This window comes from Euleptes europaea, chromosome 9 (assembly GCF_029931775.1).
Source record: "Euleptes europaea isolate rEulEur1 chromosome 9, rEulEur1.hap1, whole genome shotgun sequence".
Taxonomy (NCBI): domain Eukaryota; kingdom Metazoa; phylum Chordata; class Lepidosauria; order Squamata; family Sphaerodactylidae; genus Euleptes; species Euleptes europaea.
Genome location: NC_079320.1, coordinates 18,846,096 through 18,869,916, shown reverse-complemented (window position 1 = coordinate 18,869,916; position 23,821 = coordinate 18,846,096). Strand labels below are relative to the sequence as shown.

Sequence of the window (23,821 nt, the reverse complement as noted above, 5' to 3'; positions counted from 1 at the left end):
CCCCCACTAGATGATTCTCTGATTCAAACAGCTCCTTATTGTTCAGTTTTTAAATGTTTTATTCCCCCTACCCCTAAAACCAAAACTGAGCCTGAATGGGTAAAAATGGCTTCAGGTAAGGGGCATTTTTAGGGGAGAAATGGGAGGTACTAGACGAATTATGCTCTTCGTGGCTTCCTGTTGATCTGCCTTTGCCAGTATTTCTGTCTCTCTGTTTTACTATTTTGCAAAATGTATGGGTGAGGCCATACACGTGGCAAGATAACATCAAGTTTTGCCTTTAGTTGGCGCCTGGTGAATGTGCATTAGAATCTCAGAGAGCTGTGCTTTGGCAGTCATGACATCTTGTATACATTTGCGATAGTCTAAATAGGCAGAGAGGCAAGTTTAGAAAACAATTTTATTAGACAAATTATTTAGACAAATTATACACAGAAAGCTCTGCCACTTGTAACTGAGGCCTCCGAAATGTGTTTTGTATATCAGTATAATAGGCAACACATTGAAATAATTGGTTTATCACTAAAGTCACCGCAACATCTGGTATATCCCTATAGCTTGCTGTAAAGAAATTTCTTTCTGTCTTTTTTTTTTTAAATTTTTAAAATCAGTTGTGTAGGAGCTCATGAATGTTACAAGGGGAAACAAGTTGTGCATGCTTTTAAACACTTGTACCCTGGAAACAAAATGGCCTTTTTGCATGATAAGAAAATTGTTCTGCCTTACACAGTAGACAATATTATGAAGATTTCATACAAAAAAACAGTGACAGTACAAGATGCTCTCCCAGAACAGAATTAAGCATCAAAACAGAATAGATCTGAAGAATATACCTTGAAATTTTCTCCTAAAGCAGATAACCTAATTGGTTCCTACAATCAAGTCCTAGCCACAGAATTGAGTTAGGTTAAAATAAGTATTAAAAAAATAAAAAATAAAACACAAGATAAGTTGGCTTGCTTTCTACTTAATCGCATTTTAGTTTTTAAGGATTACAACTGAAAGCTCATTTCACGTTCTAAACAGGTAAGATTGTTAGCTTCAAAAAATGCCGGAGTGCCAAAGGAGGCACTGTTTTCGTTGTCATCAGTAGACTGTTTATCGTTCTATACAATTGGCACTCACGTCAAAAATACATCTATAATTGAATATGTAATAAAGATTTAAACAATAGCCCATTCATCTTCTTTTTTCTATTCTTGGAGTAAGATAGGATTGCAATTAAGGCCACACCAATATTTTGCAACAGCTCTCCCCCTCCCCAACTCACACCACGCTTGCAATAATTGATAGTATTGATTTTGAAAAAAAAAGTTTTATTAACCTTCCATGAACCTGTTTTTTTTCAAGCCCTCGAAAGCTAAAATCAGCTGTCCCTGGATGTGGTTTTTTACCTAAAAGTGTTACCCATTTTGCCAAAGCAATTCAAAAATAAAATGATCAACATTAATCCTTATACACTGCTGAAAAGCCAATGCGAAAACTTAAACCCATGAGTTACATCTAGGCCCAAACATTACATTGCCCTGGATGTTCTAATAAAAAAAGTATAAAATATGCTCTATCAAACAATGCAAATCAGAATAACATTAAAGCGCCCTTGCCTTTTCTTTGAGAAAAGACCCCCTGCCCCATACATCTTTCCAGTATACAACACGTTTTTACTAAAGCTTTATTAGACAAATTGCAGTAGCATCAGCTGCCATTTTATAGATATATACATGTGTATATATATACATATACCAAGGTATGTATATGTATATACATATATGTATGAGATACTAATTTATTTAACAGAACAGAGGCTTCTGCCATATGATACAGTTTACTGTACATAAGAAAAAAAAACCTTTTAAACACTGTACAATCACATAAAGGTCATATGCACTGTTGCAGTGCAGAAGTAGATCTAACTGTAGTCTTTACTGGCATAGCAATGGCTTCTTGAAATCCTACAAAAATTGCATTCTCATATTAGGTGGCCTGAATGGTCTCTCCCTTCTCTTTCTCCTTTCTTTCCTTTTGTTTTCTGTAAAAAAAACTGCAAGGTTTGCCTTTGGTCCACAGTTAAAAGGACGCACAACAGCAGTGAAGCACTGAATGAAATGCAGCAGAACAAAGAGAAAAGACTGAAGTTATTGCAATTCTATCAGACTTAAAGGAGAAATAACTCTATATCTTTTATGCAGACTCCATGTCCATTTGCTATACTTCAAGTATATTAAATGTGTATTAACAGAATATTAATTGAATGGTAGGATAATTTTTTTAAAAAAAATTGTGGCTCAGGTTGCATTCCCAATATCACTTGTTTCATAGCAGTTCCCCTGACCATAATGAGTTTGCTTCAATGTTGGGGGCATAGTATATTCTAGAGAACTCTTACTCCGGAGTCACAGCAGTTCAGTCAGTGAAACTACTCAAGAGAAGCTGGGTTGAAAAATCACGGCCTCAAGTAGTATCAGAGAGAAAGTGAGAAAGAGGAGGGGGAGAGGAAGGATAGTGAGTTGTTACTAAATACTCCTGATTTCTTTTTAAAAAGTTACATCCATGTTAGTCCCACAATATCACAGCTGCTCCTCGCAAAGGGAGTCCTAAAAAGAAACAGTGACAAAACGCTGTTTAAAACTTTATATGGAGGTGCCTCGGTCCGGATCGTTACCGATGTTGAGCCCTAAGGTCGGAGTTGGTTGATATGGAATTGAGGACATTGTTTTGATAGGACTTCTGAAAAAGCCCCCGTTTGGCGCCCTGTGCCTAAAAGGGCCAGTTCGGTGCTCGGGGACACTGCCAAAAGAGAATCCAGAAGCAGCTTTAGCTGAAAGTGTACGACTAAGAGTCTGGATCTGTTCTGGTATGAAGGTTGTAGTAGTGATATGAGTGTTCCTGAAGTCACTGATTTGCTCCAGCGCTTGGCGTGTTGGCAAAGTGTCAATGTCCAGAGGAGTCAAGTCAATGGACGAGGTGGAAAACTGTTTATGGGGGCTCTCATCGTCTGTGCACAGGCTGTTCACGCGTCTATGGAGATGTTCCAGATCAATTTCTTTGTCGTCCTGGATGAAGGAAAAAACAAAGAGGGAAAAGACCACTCATTCATTGTTGTTAGAAGAAGAGAAACAACTCAAATTTAATAATTTGGACTTATTCAGATAAGGAAAACAAGGCTTGCCAGATGTCATTAGGCTCAGAGACTAGGCCCAAACTATCCTTTGCCAAACAATTTGCCAAAGTCTGAAGAAAACATACAAATATTGAGTTAATTTACAACCATCAAGGTAGGATGTAAATATCTGTGATAACTCTTTCCTGCAGGCTGGAACTGAGTGGTTTAGAAGGAACAGAGGCGCCCTTTCCCCTTCTAAAGCATCCATCTCAGTATGTAGCATCTTAAACGCTTGGCTAGAGATGGTACAGATAGATGCTTAGAAGGAAAGTGGAAATTAGGCTAGGATGCTCATGATTCAGAGCAATGACATGTGGATAACAATTACTTTTGCTTAATGAAGATGAACTATAGTGGTGGAAGAAGGGTTGTGAAAGCTGTTTTCTGTCCGCAGATCACACAACAATTATAATGTGGTATATTTTGCTGTCTCATATCATGGAAGGACAGGTATGATAAAATAACAGTGAAGGCATCTCTGCCACCTCTTATCTCCCTGTCACCTCTCAAAAGACTATTGATAGTTTACCAGACAAATGTGATAATGCTGCCACTTTTTATAGCAAGCCCCCCCCCCTTCCAGTCACCCTGAGACTCCCATTGGTGGCAGTTAGGGTGCTTTCACACATGCTGAATAATGCACTTTCAGTCCACCTTCAAAGCACTTTAGCGACCATTGGCAAGTGGATTTTGCCCTTTCACATAGTAAAATCCAGCTGCAAAGTGGATTGAAAGTGCATTATTCAGCATGTGTGAAAGCACCATTAGTGTTCCACAAAAGGCAATATCTGTTTTCAGAAGTGAACTGTTTGGGTCAGTAATTTACTCTCTTTGGGTATATAAACTTTGGGTATTTGTGATCAGTATGATTGCAACAATCTTTGCAAGTAGATCTGCAAAATCCATGTCAAATTCCTGTATGTCGGCAGCAATTTTTGAAACATTAGCAGTAACTTTCAGTTGCATATACAATCATAGTATTCAACTTTCAGAGAGACCTAGGCTTTAAGATTGCCCTGGCTTTATTTATTTATTTAAAAGATTTGTATACTGCACTGTTCAGAATTTGCTGACACCTATGGAATTCACTCTAATTAGTCCATTCCTCTTTGCAAAACATGGAATTCTCAGTAAGGGTGGGACAAATAAATGATCATAATTTACAGCTATAAATTTAGACATTTGGTGCTTTTTAAAGAGAAATATCTCTGCCTCTGTCTTGCGATCAATCTCACCCAGTTTGAAATATCCACAAGGAAATGGATTGCTTTGACAACATACTTTTGACTGTATTTGAGTTTAATGAGAGCCTGTTTGAATGCTAGACTGGTCAAGTGTAAATCATAGATACGTTTGAATAACTAGTGTGCGGGTGTTTACAAGAAGCTGGGTTTAAGGAATAGATTACAAATAGATTTGTTCTTCTCTGTGTTAAAAAGAAAATGCCTATATTTCAAAAAGCTATATCCAAAGAATGGTTATTTATTTTGCTATTGCAACAACATAGGCCATTTCCACATAGGTTTTTGCCCCGGGTTTGATGCTGTTGGGAAGTGGGTTTTCTACTGCTTCCTCAAGCTTCTTGGTGCATTTGTCCCAGAACTTCCCCAGTTTTCCTCGTGTCTTTCCTAAATCTGCCTTGCTCCGAAGTTTTGAAAACGATCACAACAAAGCCTGAATGGGTGCTATGTGGCTGGGGAAGTCCATATTTTCTCGGTCCTGCCTACATGGCAGCCATTATCCCCACAGCGGTCATTTCCTCCCCCTGTCATTGTTTCCTTTAATCAGCAACTGAATACTTTTAAATCAATATAACACTATAACAGGATCTCTGAATCCCCAGGTTTTATTTTTTAAAAAGTTTCCAGTACCTTTACTTGCAGAGATATACGGGGCAATGCATACCTCTGCAATGAAAGGGGCTAGAGCAGGGGTGTCAAACATAAGGCCCAGGGGCTGGATCCATCCCCTTGAGAGCTCTGATCTAGCCCATGTGCCAACTGAGGCAGCCCCCCCACCATAGCGGGCTCGCCAGCCGAGGCAGCCTCCTGCCCCCCTCCCGAGGTGTCAATGATAAAAGACTGAACTAAAAAAAAAACACTGTAAAAGTGTTATTGTGTTAAGTATGTTTGTATTTTAAGTTAAAAAAGTAAGTAAAAATAATATCATTAATCAGCTTTGACTGTGTCTTCTATAAAATTTGTATCTCTGGTATTAAATTTTATGGTGCACATGGTACGGCCTGACCAAGTGACATTTATGTAATATCCAGCCCTCATAACAAATGAGTTTGACACCCCTGGGCTAGAGACTTACTTAAAAAAAGAATGCTGGAAATTCAGAGAACTGGAATTGTCATAATGTTATATCAACATAATAATATTAAATTGCCATTTTTTTTAATAGAAAAGCCCAGATACTGTGGGGTTGGAGGAATAAGAACATAAGAAAGGCCATGCTGGATCAGACCAAGGCCGATCAAGTCTAGCAGTCTGTTCACACATTGGCCAACCAGGTGCCTCTGGGAAGCCCACAAACAAGATGACTGCAGTAGCATTATCCTGCCTGTGTTCCACAGTGCCTAATGTAATAGGCATGCTCCTCTGATACTGGAGAGAACAGGTATGCATTATGACTAGTATCCATTTTTCCTAGTAGCTATGAATACCACTCTCCTCCATGAACATGTTCACTCCCCTCTTAAAGCCCTCCAAGTTGGCAGCCATCATCACATCCTGGGGCAGGGAGTTCCACAATTTAACTATGCGTTGTGTGAGGAAATACTTCCTTTTATCAGTTTTGAATCTCTCACCCTCCAGCTTCAGCAGATGACCTCACGTTCTAGTATTATGAGAGAGGGAGAAAAGCTTCTCCCTGTCCACTCTCTCCAAACCATGCATAATTTTATAGACCACTGGTTCCCAACCAGGGGTCCGTGGACCCCCAGGGGTCCGCAAGAACTAAATTAAGGTCCACGAAACAAACTTATAAACCCATAATAAATTAATATTTTCAATTAAAAGTTCTCTATTATAAAAATATATATATTCAAATATTATTCTAAGTTTAATGTTTAACTAACAGTTATGATTAAAGTTTATTTTCAAATTCTCAGAATTTTTATTTTGAAAACTTGGGGTCCCTGCACCGAACAAAAAAGTCCTAGTGGTCCCTGGTCAAAAAAAGGTTGGGAACCACTGTTATAGACCTTAACCACCTTCTTTCCAAGCTAAACAGCCCTAAGCGTTTTAACCGCTCCTCATAGGGCAGCTGCTCTAGACCCCTGATCGTTTTGGTTGCTTTTTTCTGCACCTTCTCAAGCTCAAGAATGGCTGCTGGTGGGAGACTGGGGCAGTGAAACTTTGGGGGAAACTGCCATGTAGAAGTCCCATTGCTACTGTACTGTATTGGTTGCCAAAGCAGCAGCAGGGAAACTATGCAGGCCAGTCTCTGTGTAGAAAACGCCTCATAGTATCTATGAGAAATGCTGAACGCAAATACACATTCCTAATGTGTGAATTTGCAGCACTTAATTTTTTTTCAAATGCATGGTTTTATAGTTGAATTGCAAAAGATGTTTTTTTTCTCAAAGCACTCAAGGAAGTAATATGACATGCATATTACAGTATTGTTCTTATTCAGTACCAATACATGCTCAATTTAATTCCTTGCAGGAGAAATTTGTTTTAATGTCTACTGGCATGCCTTTATGGCCAATCTTCCAACTTTTAGTCAGATCAAGACTTTTAAGATTGCCAGGGCCATGATAACTTATTAATTAATTAATTAATTAATTAAAAGGACATATCCAAGGCTGTCTAGAATCTGCCCAACTTGGGCATCTATAACGAATTCACTTTAATGCATTATGGGTTTGCTTAATCTCCTCTGCTTTTCTTTTTCAAAACTTTTCTCCAAAATTCAATAAAAAAAGCTACTGTCACTGTCCAATGGCATGCACAAAAGTCAGCAAAACAGAAAACCAAAATAATTGTATATCACATGTTTTGGTTTTCTCCATTGTGTTTTTTCCTAATTATTCTTCAGGTTTGCTAATATGACAGCCCCTTTAGAAGAACAAGGAATCTATGAAGACCAATTAGAACTAAAGAGTGCCTGATTCCCTAGTTATGTTTTTTTCACTGGGTGCTTTAAAATGTTATGTTTTTAAAGACATATATTTATCTGGGTTAAATTGACTTGCACTTGTTCCAATGCGCCATGAATATAAAGCATGTATAGACTTCTCTAATAATCTCATGGGAAGAGGTGAGGGTATGTGTCTGTCTGTCTGTAGATTTATTTTCCAGGGCTTACTGCTTTACTGAAACGAATGGAGAAATTTTTGTGGGTGGAGGAGCTCCATGTATGCACTGGAGCTTTTTTGTGTGATTCTGTCTTCCAACATTTTGAGGGTTGGTGTGGTGTAGTGGTTAGGGCAATAGACCTGAAATGGCTGGGTTCGAACCCCTTGCTTGACCACGGGAACCTGCCAGGTGACAATGGGCCTGTCACAATCTCTCAGCCTAAACTACCCTCACAAGGTTGTTGTTGAGAGGATTTAGTGGAGGAGGGGGGAACAATGTGAAAAGCTGCTTTGAGTCAGATCAGGAGGGAAAGCGGGATGCAAATAAATAAATAATAATAACATCTTTACTTTAAGAGTTTCAGACTCTACTTTTGGGTAATAATCAGCCCAGAAGAACAGCTATACTTTCTTCTGAATATCCATATCTGAAAAATAATACGTTAAATCTAGTTGGTATGTTAGCGAAGTCGGATAGTTGCCACACTTAAAAGGGTACAAACCATTATGGGTATTGCTCCATGATATAAACTGTTCGTATGTAGAACTGCTTATGTGGTAGATCATGATGGGTAGCCGTGTTAATCTGTCAATAGCAGTAGAAAAGAGCAAGAGTCCAGTAGCACCTTAAAGACTAACAAGATTCCTGGCAGGGTATGAGCTTTCGTGAGCCACAGCTCATTTCTTCAGATACCTGAAGAATACTTCTTTTTCAGATACTTCTTCAGGTATCTGAAGAAGTGAGCTGTGGCTCGCAAAAGCTCATACCCTGCCAGGAATCTTGTCAGTCTTTAAGGTGCTACTGGACTCTTGCTCTTTTCTACCGCCTATGTCGGTAAAGCGAATACTATCAATGCAGCTCATCACTCTCTGTGTGTATATGTCTGTCTCTGTCTGTCTGTCTGTCTGTCTGTCTGTCTGTCTATCTATCTATCTATCTATCTATCTATCTATCTATCTATCTATCTATCTATCTATCTATCTCGGATGCAGCCACTTGTTCATAATCAGCCTGTGAAACATGCAAACAGCTTGCAATATGGGGTGTGTGTGTGTGGGGGACGGATGGTCCACATGGTTTATGGTCAGTTGGCAACCACACTGAAATAGTAACAAGAACATAGCCTGGGTTTGAATGCTTGCAACATTTTAAACAATTAGTTGGTCTAAAATATTTTTTTTTTAAAAAAAACTTAATCTGCATCTGATATAGATTAACATACTCTGACAAAGGTTTGACTCAAAAACCGTATTTGGCTGAAAATGTGCACTGAAGTCCCACGTTGTCATTATAGAAATTTACATTCTTAACATCTGTATGAGTCTGGGTGAAATCCATTCATTCTTCTTGGCCACCACTGATGTCTCATCGTGTATCATTCTGTGACAGCAGAGATGTCACAAGACTCAGCAATGATACTGATAGAACTCACTATATTTCACTCATTGACTAAAGGTCTGACAAGTGTGAGAGATTTGCATTACAGGAGTTGTTCCTGTTAGATGTAAAGCAATCATTATGAGCTAAGATGCAACAGGTAATAACAGCTAAAAGTCAGAATAATAATTTGGTTAACTGGATTTAACTAAATGATCTGAAAGCCTGAAATTAGATTTCTGGGCTTTTATGCATTTTCATTTTCCTTCTAAGTTTCTGTTTCGTTAGGTTTGGTGTTGTCTTGGTTTTTTTTTTTTTTTTGGGGGGGGGGTTCTGCATGTGTTTTGCTCTCTCTAGTGGTCCATTCAACATCAAACAGCTTAAAATCCAGCGTTATATTCCTGCAGATTTAAACTGCAGGTTTTTATGCTGGACTTAAGCTGTTTGATGTTGATTTGACCTCTAGAGGGAGCAAAACAAGTGCAGAACTGACCCCCACCCCCAAAGAATCAGGAACATAGAAGTGGAGAAACAGATTGTAGAAAAGCCCATTGCCCTAGTGAGTTGGATCCCATGGAAAATCTCCACTGACAGAAGGGCTTTCTGTCAGCAAAGTGGGATTTCTCCTCTCTCCTCTCCTGTCACAGCTCAAAATGTCCTCCAAAATGCTGCTTTGGGGGACAGGGGACCTCTGGGAATAGCATGAGTGGGGAGTCAGGCATTTGCAACAGGCAGAGGGAATCAGTAACACCCCCCCCCCAAATCAGTAGGAATTTTCCGCTAGATCCTAGCCAGTATGCTTTCAGTCTTAAAACTAATTAAATATAAAACTTGTGGCATTTTCACAAGTGATACTAAGGGCACTTTTCAGGCTGGAATACCTCACCTGTAAATATTGTGAGTGAAAGCTAAAAACTGGAAGAGAGCAACCAAACTTCTTCATTTGATTTATGGTAGCAGGAAATGAAAAACCCTATTTAAAATCCAGCATGGTGTAGTAGTTAAGGGTGGCAGACTAATCTGGATAACTAGGTTTGATTCCGCACTCCTCCACAGGAAGCCTGCTGGGTGACCTTGGGCTACTCACAGTTCCCTCTGAACTCTCTCAGCCTCACCCATCTCACAAGGTGCATGTGGTGGGGAGAGGAATGGATTGTGATTGTAAGCTGCTTTGAGACTCCTTAAAGTAGAGAAAAGCAGGGTATAAAAATCAACTCTTCTTTTTGCCAAAGCGGCCATTTTCTCCAGTTGAACTGATCTCTATCGGCTGGAAATCAGTTGTAATAGCAGGGGATGTCCAGTTAATACTTGGAGGTTGGCAACCCTAAGTACCAATAAGGTCACAACTCTGGGTTCCCCTCTTCATGTCACATGATTTCCTATCATGTGCTTGCAGCTCACTGAGTCCCAGGTTTGCAAATGCTGAAAGCTTGTCTAATTTTTTAATTTATCAATAGTTTCAGAGGGTAGCCATGTCGGTCTGCAGTAGAACAGCTAGATTCGAGTCCAGTAGCACCTTAGAGGCATTGAGAGACAAACTTTTTCTTGTCTGCAGACAGTCTCCTAACCTTAATTTCTCACCCACAACAATGCCCTTCTTAAGATAGACATGGACTCAGGGACCAGTGCCTGCAACAAACCAAGATGCCAACTCTGTCCCCATATTCACTCTGACAACACACTCACCAGACCTAAAAACACCAGGCATACAATCTCAGGTTAATTCACTTGTTCATCAAACGCCAGCAATGTCCTTATACTCTCTAGGTTGGACAAACAGGTCAGTCCCTATGCAAAAGAATAAATGGACATAAATCTGATAACCCCCCCAACATTAAAAAAAACAACTAGTGGGGGAACATTTTAATCTTCCAGATCATTTCCTTGCTGGCCTAAGAGTGGCAGTCGTTGAACAGAGAAGTTGCAAGGGAAGATTACAACTTGAGACTGCTGAACTTGAGATCATTCACAAGTTCAGAACAAACCCCCCCCCCCCCCGGGCTGAATAGGGATATAGGATTCTTCTCTCACTACTGATGCTAATTCCCCCCCCATGCATTTCCCCCTGTTCTAATCAAGCCAATTACTACGTACATTGTACCTCTACATCCTGAGTTTCTTCTTTGCAATACCCCTCCCACCTTCTGACTGCGATATAAGGACTCAGAAATCTCCATTCCGACTCATATCTGTTGAAGGGAGTTCTGACTCTTGAAAGTTCATATCCCCAAAATCTTGTTGGTCTCTAAGGTTCTACTGGACTCAAATCTAGCTGCTATTTTGTCCACGTAAGCATATTTTTAAAGCTTCTTCTGGTTAGCTCTTATTTGGTTCTCTGTTTCTTATTTCACTCAATTTTTCAAATTTGAAATTTTGTAAGTCTCTTCAATATCACTGTTGAGTCTGTTACATCCCAGAATGATACATTATCTCAGCTGATGTCAGAATGAAAAAAAAGGAAAAATTTAGGAGTTATATTCTCCCAAATGCCACCCCATGACCCACACTTTGACCCCTGAAGACATCAAAATGAGACACCACTCACAGGATGGTTTGTGCATAGCTCCATAAAATGATTGTTCCTCTTCTTTCACGCATGCCTTGATCAACAGTGAAATATTCAACAATGCGGACATTTAAATTATCACCAGGCTTCAGAGTTTACATCCCACTGAGATTAATGGGGACAGGTCACACTTCTCTCAGAGCTATTGTTTAAGGCTGTCTGCAGACACAAGCAGACATGACTGCATGGGTTACTTTTGGTTCACAACTGGAAAGTTATCTTCACAACCATAAGGCAATTTTTTTTCAGTACAAAAAAGAAAGGAGTGAGAAGAAGCTTGCACTCTGGAGCACAGGGCAGCCCCGGGGGTAAGTTGGCCCAATGCGACCTCCAATTTGGGGCTCTGGAAGAGCCAGTGGATTTAATGGATAGTCAAAATGAATGTTAAGAAGATTCGTTCATAAGCCTTGCAGTGCTGAATGAACCCTATACATTGGATGAAGAGGGTATTCAGCACATATTTCCATGAAAAGTTCCAATTACAAATGGAACTTTGCAAGGTAACCTGAATTCATAGGTTGCAAGCCTGCAAATCATGTTCTGGGTCATCAGAAGAACACTTTGCAGGGTCTTTTGGTTTCCCCCACATTTGAAATGTTCAACATTTGAAGTGCCTAAGGGGCCTTTTGCCCTCAGGAAGTAAGTCACGAGGAGGACGTTTGTACAAAGTTTCTTCTAAACAGCAGTCTTGTAAACCTGAACCTTAGACTGTAACATCACACTTTCCTTTTGTAAACAATCTGACTTAACAATAGAGACACATTTGCTGTGCTAAATGGCAGCGCTTCCTAAAACCAGCAATTCAGAAATTCAGATCAACACATCAAAGTAGGCAAGAAAACATGCTTTAAAATGTACACTTTCTGTGCTGTGTAAAACCAAGCTTGAGTTCACACTGAATTCGTAGATGATGATGGATTTTGTAAATGGATCCCATTCTCTAAGAGAGAAATAGGTAGATGGGAGTTTTTCAAAGGCAATGAAAGCAAATTAGGGCCATTTCACACATGATGTATGGGCAAATCTGGGTTTGGCACCATACAAGAATGAGAGAGGGGAACTCAGTGAATTGCAGCTCACTGATGTGTGTACCTGAAATACACATCCCACTGCATTCACCTTTTAAGTAAACATTTTGGGACATTGTTTGTGTGCACCCAAAAATGTAATGTGTGCAGTGGCCCTTAATAGCACTAAGGAAATTAAAGCCAGCTAAGAGATGCCTCTTGTAGTGAAGGTGTTCATTGCCTGGAGAGCCAGTAAACCAGTTACCAAGTTCTGCATACCAGTGGTATGGATCCAAATAACCACCCAATTAGTTATGCATACCAAAGAGGCTTTGGTCTTCTCAAACAATTTATTTCACAACACATGTATTTTGAAAATGAGGGGAGTTTTTAGAAACATTTTGTGATAAGAATGGTCAATAAAGAGTCCCACTGTTTATGCCTTTGGATACGTATTAAATTATTCTTTGGTTCCCTGCCTACACTAAAATACACCGGGGGGGAAATCTGTTTTCATCTTGGTTTGCAAGTTTTGTGAATACCATCATCTTGGCGGTCATTACTTTGTATTTCCAGCGATGTACTAAGAGATTGAAAACATTATAAAAAACATCGCTTTAAAAGGTTTTTTGGATACCACGGCTTATAAATGGTTTGAAGACGTCTTCACAGCTAAAGGGGCCAAACAAAGTGCGAACAGTATTTTTTATAACGTTTTCAAACTCTTAATACATTGGTGGGAATACATAGAAAGTGCGAACAGTATTTTTTATAACGTTTTCAAACTCTTAATACATCGCTGGGAATACAAGTGCGGTAACCCCCATTGTTTCAGCGAAGTCAGTGGTAAAACAGTTGAGACACATTTAAAAGTTTTAGAATACAATACAGAGTTAGCAAGCTTAAATCGCCCTGATTGCAATGGGACTTGTGCCAGCTTAACTTTTTCTAGATTGCACCCTCAATATATTAAAAGTTAAAATATAATCAAACAAACTCACGCAGCACAACAAGGATGCATTTGCAGGTGAGGGAGAATGTCGAAACTAGGACTATTTTTCCAGTTAAAGCATTTTAATTAATTAATTATCTAATGTTTAACTGATTAATTAGTTTATCAGTTTACATTTGCATAGATAGCTTTTTGAGATGTCAGGGAAGTGTAAGTAATTCACACTTTAATAGACAAAAGTTATCACTCGTTGAAAGACTGTCTCCCAACAATTTTTTTCTCCCCTTATTACTCTAGCATGCACCACGACGAAAATAACTTTGAAGTAAGAAAGTATACCCTGACTTATAGGTTCACTGCTTAAAATTTGACACTACTGATTAATCAACGAAAGCTTTATTTGTCATTTACTAATTAAACTGATTAAAAGTCTCAGTTCTCAGACAGCAGTAGAACATTGATCTTATCAACACTAAGTAAATGTTAATTGTTGGTACATTACTAATAATACTCAGTTATTATCTCTAAAATTCAGCAGAGAATAGTAACTTGGAGTAGCCATTATCTATTTTGCCGTTACGTGCCTTTAAGTCCCTATGAAATCAGCGGTGCAAAGTATGTAACTCTGTGTTTGACTCTGGTGTGATATCGACTTCTTCTCGAGACAAATTTATTACGTTTTCACATTTTGGCGGTTAGAGAACAATGCACAGCATTTCAGAATACATGTTTTCTTTCACACCTCTAATGCTATGATGAAATGGAAGGGTCTCATACCTCTTTTGAAGGAACCTGAGAGCCTTTTCTTTTATTCCACCATGTTTCCAGCATTGCAATTAAACAGGAGAGAACAATCCCAGCGGCCAGTATGCAAAATACACCCGCAAAGCTCTTAATGTCCAAAGCTCCTCCTTTATATTTGGGGTCCACAGAAGAGTACAGGTCACACTGGCCATTCTTTGGCCACCACTTGTGCTTCAGTAGATCCATGTGTCCATTCTGCTGAAGTTCTAGAATCCTTGGGGAGAAACCACAGAAGCATACCAAAGCTTGTTAGCAACAAATATGTACATATACCCCAAAGCCCAGACTATTAGGAGAAGGAACCCAGATTTCTCAACAGATCAAAAGAGGTGGTACTGGTACAAGGCTATTAATATTATTACAAGGCTACATCAATAACAAGAAGAGGAGTTGGTTTTTATATGCCGACTTTCTCTACCCCTTAAGGAAGAATCAAACCGGCTTACAATCACCTTCCCTTCCCCTCTACACAACAGACACCCAGTGAGGTAGGTGGGGCTGAGAGAGAGAGTGACTAGCCCAAGGTCACCCAGCTGGCTTCATGTGTAGGAGTGGGGAAACAAATCCAGTTCACCAGATTAGCCTCTGCTGCTCATGTGGAAGAGTGAGGAATCAGACCCGGTTCTCCAGATCAAAGTCCACCGCTCCAAACCACCGCTCTTAACCACTACACCACGCCTACACCTGATAAATGTTTTAAATGACCAAGCAACAGAAACTTGCATCTATCCTCTATTCTACGGTGCCCTTAGTTCCATTTAAGCACATGAGAATTACTTCCATATAAAGGTTAGAATCCATTGCAGTTATGCGCCCTTTGAAATCACTGGAGCTTAAGCGTGTCTTACTCTGTTCCCAATGCGTTTAGGACCAGGATGCGTCACCTTAAATGCTGCAAGTCTAACCTACCATTGCTGCTGACACAGGAGGAAAGCTCTGAAAACATAAACCGTGTGATGTGGAAGAACAGGGCAACAATGCTGTCTTTCAGAACCCATGCTCACTTTGATCGTGCACAGTGAACACTCAGCAGAGGCGCGGCCACCTTAAGCTTTGCTTCTGGTATGACAGACACCTGCTGAATTGCCCCTGTACTGCTGAACGATTGCACATTGCTTCCCTCCATGTGGCTGATGGGCATGAGTGCTGGCTGCAGCAGGGATTGTGGGAGGTTCTGGGAAGAAAGATAAGTGGCTTTCCCTGAGCCGCTTCTTATGGTTCTGGCTACAACAAAGAATCAGCATTGTGAGCATCTGAGCTGTAATTAAGGTGCAGCATGGGCTAGCCAGAACCCTTTAAATTCCTGTTGCTTAAGATGCTCCCACCAAAATAAGTTGGACTTGTGCGTGCTTTAGCAGGTAATGTCTATAGTTTCTGTAGCTTGTGCTTTTGTTCTGAAGAGTCTCAGATTGTTTCACATGTAATTCTTTAAAACCACTTTGTGTAGCAGTCAGGAAAACAACAGCAACCACATACCTTGCAATATGTTAGATGGTGGCGTTAATGGATTTGTGTGCACTATATGTGCATCTCACCTAAACATAGCTACTTTCTCTCTTTTATATTCTTTCTGTTGCATAATAATTCTTGAGTTCTCGTTAGTAAATTGATGTTCCATTTGCCAGTATAATTCTTAATAACATCTTTCTCAACAGAAGACATTTGTGTGTAACTTCTATTTTGATCAGAGATAGATTCCTAACTGTATGCCCACTAATGGATTTTAATGGATAGGAAAGATATCTTCCCAGATATAAAAATTAGGCAGTACCCAGAAATATGGATTTTATAACAAAGAAGAGGAGTTGCAGACATGGAAAGAGGTGATTAAATCCTTCATTTGCAGGAATTATATATCAAGGCCAATGACAGTAGAATCAAGGTGACTTCTGTCTTTTTTTTAATGAGGGCCAAAAGTCAAAGCTTGCACTCTTCATAATCAGTGAAATGTCTTGGCAATTTATTTCAGCCGTTTAGCTTGAGGAGCTAACATGTGCTAGGGTTTGTGAGCACAGGAGAAATCTACTGCCTAGCTCTGCCGCTGCGCAATTTGCCATTAATTTTCAAAGGGTTTTGCATGGGAGAATAATGGAGGACAGTTTGGAGGATAATATTAGTCACCGAAAGCAGAGATTTTAAAAAAAGGTCCTTAGGCAATGTCAACCTTAATTTGCAAGCAACCTTGCTCTTTGTAATGTGTGAACTTCCCACAAGGTGGCAGCCTCTGCCCAAAAAAACAGACAGAATCACCATTCCAAGACTCCAGAGCTGTAAACCTACCAGGCTTCCCGCCTGGTCATTAGACTTTAAACATAGGGGCTTTTAAGAGTTGGGAAAGACATAGGGTGCTTTCACACATGCAGAATAATACACTTTCAATGCACTTTGCAGATGGATTTTACTGTGGCCATTTATGCATGGGAGGTTTTGCCTTGGATTTGCTACTCTCTAAGGTAAAGGTAGCCCTGACCTGGATGGCCCAGGCTAGCCTGATCTCGTCAGATCTCAGAAGCTAAGCAGGGTCAGCCCTGGTTAGTATTTGGATGGGAGACCACCAAGGAATACCAGGGTTGCTGTGCAGAGGAAGGAGCTGGCAAACCACCTCTGTTAGTCTCTTGCCATGAAAACCCCAAAAGGGGTCGCCACAAGTCGGCTGCGACTTGAAGGCACTTTACACACACACACAAGGTAAAGGTAAAGGTCCCCTGTGCAAGCACTGGGTCATTCCTGACCCATGGGGTGACGTGACATCTTTACGGGGTGATTTGCTAGTGCCTTCCCCAGTCACCTTCCCCTTACCCCCAGCAAGTTGGCCGCTCTCTAGATGCACATTTTCCCCATCCAAATTCTCAAAACTCTGCATAGGGGCTTATTTTTGAGTTTTGAGAATTCGGATGGGGAAATTGTGCATCTAGAGCAGGGGTGGGGAACCTTTTTCCTGCCAAGGGCCATTTGCTCATTTATAACATCATTCGGGGGCCATAACCAGGTGTAGATCTCCCGGGGTGGGGGAGAGGCTAGGGTTGCCAGGTCTCCAGCCACCATCTGGAGGTTGGCAACCACAGGGGAGGCCACGCAGAGAAGGCCTGGAGGGCACCCCCGCTCCCCCCTCCCAGGCGGGAGGGCAGCCAGCGGTGGGCCCTGAGCAAACGAGGCGCCGGGGGGGGGGGCGCAGCCCACAGCCGATCCTCAGGGAAGGAAGGGAGGAAGGAAGGAAAACAGAGAAATGGAGGGGGAGAAAAGGACGGAAGGAGACAGACAAAGAAAGAGACGAGGGAGAGAGGGGGAGAAAGGAGAAAGAGTGACAGAAAAAGAGAAAAGCCTCCCCCCCACACACACACACATATACACGCTGGCCCGACGCAACTGGGCCCCAGGCTCCCCCCTCTCCCAACACACATGGCAGCACACGCAGCCCTGCGTGACTGGGCCCCAGCCTCCACTCCTTCCCACCCCCCTACCCCAAGTCCACAAAAGGCCCTCCAAGCCCGATCGGCTCCTGCGCGCATGCCGCAGCGTTCCTGCATGCTGTAATGGTAGGGGACAGCCTTGGGGGAAGCGTCCCTCCCCCTCCCCCTTCCTCTTGCCGACCAGCAGTCGACAAGAGGAGGTCCAAAGGGCGCCACGGCCCCAGGAACACCCTCGGGGAGGGCCACGCTGTCCTGCGTCTCCGCTGCTGGGCCCTGGAGCTCCCGAGGGCCACTGAAAATGTCCTCGGGGGCTGCATACCGGCCCCCGGGCCAGACGTTCCCCATCCCTGATCTAGAGAACAGCAAATCCAAGGCAAAACCTCCCATGCGTAAATGGTAAATGTGTGACACGGCAAAATCCACTTACAAACGATTGTTAAAGAGCGTTGAAAGTGGATTGGAAGGGGATTATTCAGGATGTGTGAAAGTACCCATGGGGATGTCAGGAGGTCTCCTGGAATTCTACTGTTTTGCGAGGCAATGTGGGCAAAGGGTGTAAATGGAGCATAGACAATTTTACAGTGGTTTTTTTTTTTGGTGGGGGGGTAAATTCTAATGCATCTATTGACATCATTTCCGGTTTTTACTGGAAGTGATGTCAGTGCGCTGACATGACCTGCCTGCCAATTTCTCCCAGGGGTTACCTGGCAGCTCTTGCTTCACCCATTGCATAGGTTTGGATATTTCAGAGCTGGTAAAGTCAAGATACAATTGTAGCAAACCCTAGGAAGAACTTGGTCTTCTTCAGTAACTCTACATCCCCCCTCCCAAGAGTCTTGCCTCCAGGGGCAGAGCTATTTAGTTAACAGGGAAAGTTCTTCGTGGTGGGGGGGCTTCTGGAAGTCAGGAGCAAGCAAAGTCAATGTTGGGGTAGTTCCACCAGTGTTGTAGGGGGCCAGTAGGGTTGCTGACCTCCAGGTACTAGCTGGAGATCTCTTATTACAACTGATCTGCAGCCAATAGAGATCAGTTCACCTGGAGAAAATGGCCACTTTGGCAATTGGACTCTATGGCATTGAAGTCCCTCCCCTCCTCAAACCCTGCCCTCCTCAGGCTCCGCCCCAAAACCTCCCACCAGTGCCAAAGAAGGGCCAGTCAGTTGTGACCTGGCCAGCAGCATCAATGTGCTAACTTGAGCTGGCTGTGCATAAACAGAGGGCGGGGGACTTAAAATAAAGCCCACATGAGATTTCTTGCTTTAAGAAAGGAAAGCTATTCTTTATTGATAAAGAAATCTATAGTGTGATAGGAGATAGGCATTTTAACTAGCTTTCTAACAAGCAGAGAGCACATGTTGCCCTCTTGGAGGGGGAGAGACCAGTGAAATAGATCACTGGCAAGGGCTAGATGTAATAATTGAATCACATAAAATATTTTACACAAGGTTTATGGGTGTATGTGAGCACATGCTTGCTAGCCAGTTTAAGGCTCTCCTTTGCATTCAGAGACTACACAGTGAGGCACTTGTGATTCTGTGCTAACACCAGAACTTCTGCATTAAAGAAGCGGGCAATGATAATGTTCCCCTGCCTGCCCCTGCCTATGATATATATATCATAGAATCATAGAGTTGGAAGGGACCACCAGGGCCATCAAGTCCAACCCCTGCACAATGCAGGAAATTCACAACTACCCCCCCTCCACACCCCTAGTGACCAGAAGATGGCCAAGATGCCCTCCCTCTCATCATCTGCCTAAAGTCACAGAATCAGCATTGCTGACAGATGGCCATCTAACCTCTTCTTAAAAACCTCCAGGGAAGGAGAGCTTACCACCTCCCGAGGAAGCCTTTTCCACTGAGGAACCACTCTGACTGTTAGAAAATTCTTCCTAATGTCTAGATGGAAACTCTTTTGATTTAATTTCAACCCGCTGGTTCTGGTCCGACCTTCTTGAGCAACAGAAAACAACTCGGCACCCTCCTCTATATGACAGCCCTTCAAGTACTTGAACATGGTTATCATATCCCCTCTCAGTCTTCTCCTCTTCAGGCTAAACATACCCAGCTCCTTCAACCTTTCCTCATAGGACTTGGTCTCCAGACCCTTCACCATTTTTGTTGCCCTTCTCTGGACACGTTCCAGCTTGTCTACATCTTTCTTAAATTGTGGTGCCCAAAACTGAACACAGTACTCTAGCTGAGGTCTAACCAGAGCAGAGTAATATATATGCCTACTGAGGACCTGCCACATACATCTGATGAAGCGGGCTCTAGTCCACAAAAAGCTTATGCTAGAATAAAAAAAACGTGTTAAGTCTTCAAGGTGCCACAAGATTCTTGTTTGTTTTTGCCGCAGCAGACGAACACAGCTACTGCCCATCAGAAGCCCTCTGCTTTTTTGATCCTTGGAAATAACCTCTTTGTTATTTAATAAATAATTTGTTATTTAATAACAATAAATAACAATACTGGCGCAGCAGGGTAGAACTGTTCTGCTTGCTTTACACTGTGGCTAAATCATTACATGCCGTGTGCATTATCACATTTATACATCTTCAGGAGTGGTGTGCTAATTAATGCTTTCTGAATATTTCAGAGGAAAAGTGGTATTATTAAGAATGCAAAGTTTTGGTTTAGCAAACAAAGCAGCCGTGAACATGTACATCAGCTTCTCTTTATGTAGTTAGATATTCCTAAGAGTCAGAAGCTAAATGGCAGTTTTGGAGAGAGCCACAAGCTCTTTAACAGATGGCTTGAGGTGGCATCCATATAATACTGAATATACCGGGGCATGTTGACTGGAAGGCATTTCTTCAGCTGCTGCTTTTTCCTCATTGAAAACCAACGATGAGAAGAAGTGACAGAAGTCAAGCTCTTGTAAAATGACATTATGGAAGTAATTCTACTCCACAGAGATGATGCTTTCCATGAGAAAAAAAATTAGCCCCTTGCTGCAACAAACTAAAAATGTTTTGTGTTAAGATTTTGGTTTTGAACTCTGGCCCTAAAGGGATGCATCTGGTCTCCAGACGATCGATATTTCCCCTAAAGTGAGATGGTAGCTTTTGGTCATGGCACTAGGAATGAAGTGGAACTAAGTACAGGTTCAACCCAGTAATATGGATGCACACATACCATATAGAATAGATTTACCAGCTTATCTGGCTGGTAGTTTAAACGTGCATCTTCTCTGGGTTGGAAAACATGGAGGTACCAAGTTCAGTCCCCAGAATCTCCAGTTTATTAAAAAAAGAACCAGATTGTAGGTGATGTGAAAGACCTGTACCTGCGACCCTGGAGAGCCTTCTGCTAGTCTGAGTAGACTATACTGACCTTGATGAACCAATGGTCTAATTCAGTATAAGGCAGCTCCATGTGGATGCTTCCAGTCTTTGCTTTGGCTGGTGCCATTATTCTGTCATTAGATGTTGTTATTATAGCAGCTTGCTGTCCCCACTGCTTGTTAAAGTTGACGCCTGAAATAAGCCTCACCAATAGCACCACCTACTGGCAGAATACACCATTACAATGCACTGTTAACATACAGAAGAAACAGACACCTGCTGAGAAAAGGGCAGCCTGCAAAATAGATGCTCATCCAGTAATTACTTATAATAGGGGAGGCCAAACCTCATATTTTTTGTTGAGCTGGAATGAACTTTCTAAAAAAGCAACCACATGGAGAAGCCAGAAGAGATCAATAATGTCCGAGGATGGTTGGGGGTGGGGGAAGGACTGCTTATGTACAAATCAACAGATAGCCATCAACAGCATTACCTTTATTCCTGCTGGGAAATGCTTCTTCAATGCACTTCCTCCCACCTCCCTGGAAGCCAGTCCTTTGGCTTTATTTCTTTGCCCCACTTTGATTAAGAAAGCTCAGGGCATGATGAAACCACAATGGGAATTGGCTATTATAGATTAATTTTTACTATTACCTATTTTCTTCAGTATCAGAGGAGCATGCCTATTATATTATGTGCTGTGGAACATAGGCAGGACAATGCTGCTGCAGTCATCTTAGAATAATAGAATCATAGAGTTGGAAGGGACCACCAGGGTCATCTAGTCCAACCCCCTGCACAATGCAGGAAATTAACAATTACCTCCCCCCACATCCCCAGTGACCCCAACTCTTCCCCTGCCATGCAGGATCCCACAATCAAAGCACTCCCAACAGATGGCCATCTAGCCTCTGCTTAAAGACCTCCAAAGACGGGGACTCCACCACCCTCCGAGGCAGCACATTCCACTGTCAAACAGCCCTCACCTTCAGAAAGTTCTTCCTAATGTTTAGGTGGAATCGTTTTTCTCTTAGTTTAAAATCTTTTTTGTGGGCTTCCTAGAGGCACCTGGTTGACCACTATATGAACAGACTGCTGGACTTGATGGACCTTGGTCTGATCCAGCATGGCCTTTCTTATGTTCTTATGACCCAAACTCCACATAAAATACAGATATGGGAAACAAAGCTCCAAGATTGTTTATAATATAATTTCAACCTAAGTTATTTGCATTTTATTTTTCTATTGAAATTATTTGTATACCATCTCTCAGCCGTCAGTTCATGAGACTGCCCTCATAACAGAGACAATCAATGTAAGCTGCCACAGTAAAATTGCACCCTACAAAAGCAACATCAGTAGACAATATTTAATTTAGCAGCAGAGATCCCTAATTATTTAAAAATGTTTTTAAATACCTAGCAACAGGTAAAGAATCCAAATGGTGTGAAACAGAACAGAATCAAAATGACAAAGGCCAACCAGGAAAGAAAATAATAATCACATGCTTAGGAAAAAAAGATGTTTTTACTCCTGTGCCTAAAGCATAGCAAAGAAAACATCAGGCAAATTGCAGTGGGGAGGGAATTCCACAAACATGCTGCCACTAGAAGAAAAAGCCCTGTCTGCCATCGCCTTCACCTAGGGTTGCCAACCTCCAGGTACTGAAGTTGATGCATTTCCAATAAGAACTAATTGTTAGGAAATTGTTTTCTGTTAGCACTATGTTCTTGAATGAAATATCCGTCCCAATTTGAAGAAAATGGGAGAGAGCAGGTATGGGTGAAGGAACAACAGTTAGACGTTTGGGGAGAGCCTAGGGTTGCCAACCTCAAAGTACTAGCTGGAGATCTCCTGCTACTACCACTGATCTCCAGCTGATAGGTATCAGCTCACCTGGAGAAAACAGCCGCTTTGGCAATTGGACCCTATGGCATTGAAGTCCCTCCCCTCCCCAAACCCTGCCCTCCTCAGGCTCCACCCCAAAAAGTTCCCGCCAGTGGCGAAGAGGGACCTGGCAACCCTACTTTCACCTTGCCTCAGTGAATGGGGAGCACATACCATTAGGTGTCTGAAACAGATTTTAATGTTTGAGCAAGTTCATATGATTTGATCCACCGCATCATACTTTCGGTTGTCATCACACTTTCGCTTTGTCCAAGCATGGTCCGTAGCTCCCTGGATTCCTCACTCCCACTAACTGGGGAAAGCTGCATGTGGCTGCCAGCATGGTCACCATGGCCTGTGGGGTAGCGGAAGGATTGGGGCCTGCAGTGGCTGAGGCAAGGGCTGGGCCTCCATATTGTGCTCCCAGTTGTCAGAAGAACTCCAAAATGCCGAGAAGCAGTTCAATCTGAAATTTATTCACAAATCCACACCTGCTTCTCACTCCACTCTATGCAGTGTTGCCAACCTCCAGTTGGTGGCTGGAGATCTCATGCTATTACAAATGATCTCCAGGCGACAGAGATCAGTTCGCCTGGAGAAAACGACCACTTTGGCAATTGGACCCTATGGCATTGAAGTCCCTCCCCTCTCCAAACCCCACCCTCCTCAGGCTCTGCCCCAAAAACCTCCCACCAGATGAAATGTCACCCCATGGGTGCTTGCACAGGGGACCTTTTAGTGACAAAGAAGGACCTGGCAACCCTAGCCACACTGCTGTTATTGAGGATAAAAAGTTTTCTGAAGTGACTTCGGTTCAGTTCTCTGTATTACAAGCAATACTGGGTCATATTTCTCTCCCCCTCATACTTTAGGACCCCTAGTTGGTTCACATTTTTTAATCCAAGATGAGAGCTCAAGAAGCTCTGTTTCATAAACTTAAATAAACATAGTAGGGTTTGAACAAAATGTGCATTTCCTTTGAAAAATGTGAACTCTTAAGCATTCTAGTTTTTGTTTTTTTTTTGCCTATCTTGTGTTTATTGCATCTGGTAACTTTCAATTT

General features: G+C 41.8%; 1 protein-coding gene across 3 annotated transcripts in view; it reads right to left on the bottom strand.

The window, feature by feature from the left end:
- Positions 1-2,276: 2,276 nt before the first annotated feature.
- GRID2 (glutamate ionotropic receptor delta type subunit 2) overlaps positions 2,277-23,821 on the bottom strand; it is a 984,243-nt gene continuing 962,698 nt past the window's right edge. Inside the window, exons 15-17 of one of the 3 annotated variants that reach the window (XM_056855267.1) lie at positions 14,150-14,390; positions 11,393-11,447; positions 2,918-3,053 (exon numbers count right to left, since the gene is read on the bottom strand). In XM_056855267.1, the coding sequence (XP_056711245.1) occupies positions 3,052-3,053; positions 11,393-11,447; positions 14,150-14,390 (298 nt within the window). In that variant the 3' untranslated portion in view covers positions 2,918-3,051. Of the gene's footprint in view, positions 3,054-11,392; positions 11,448-11,477; positions 11,573-14,149; positions 14,391-23,821 lie in introns of those variants that run through there. The other 2 variants (XM_056855266.1, XM_056855268.1) reach the window with 2 other exon arrangements.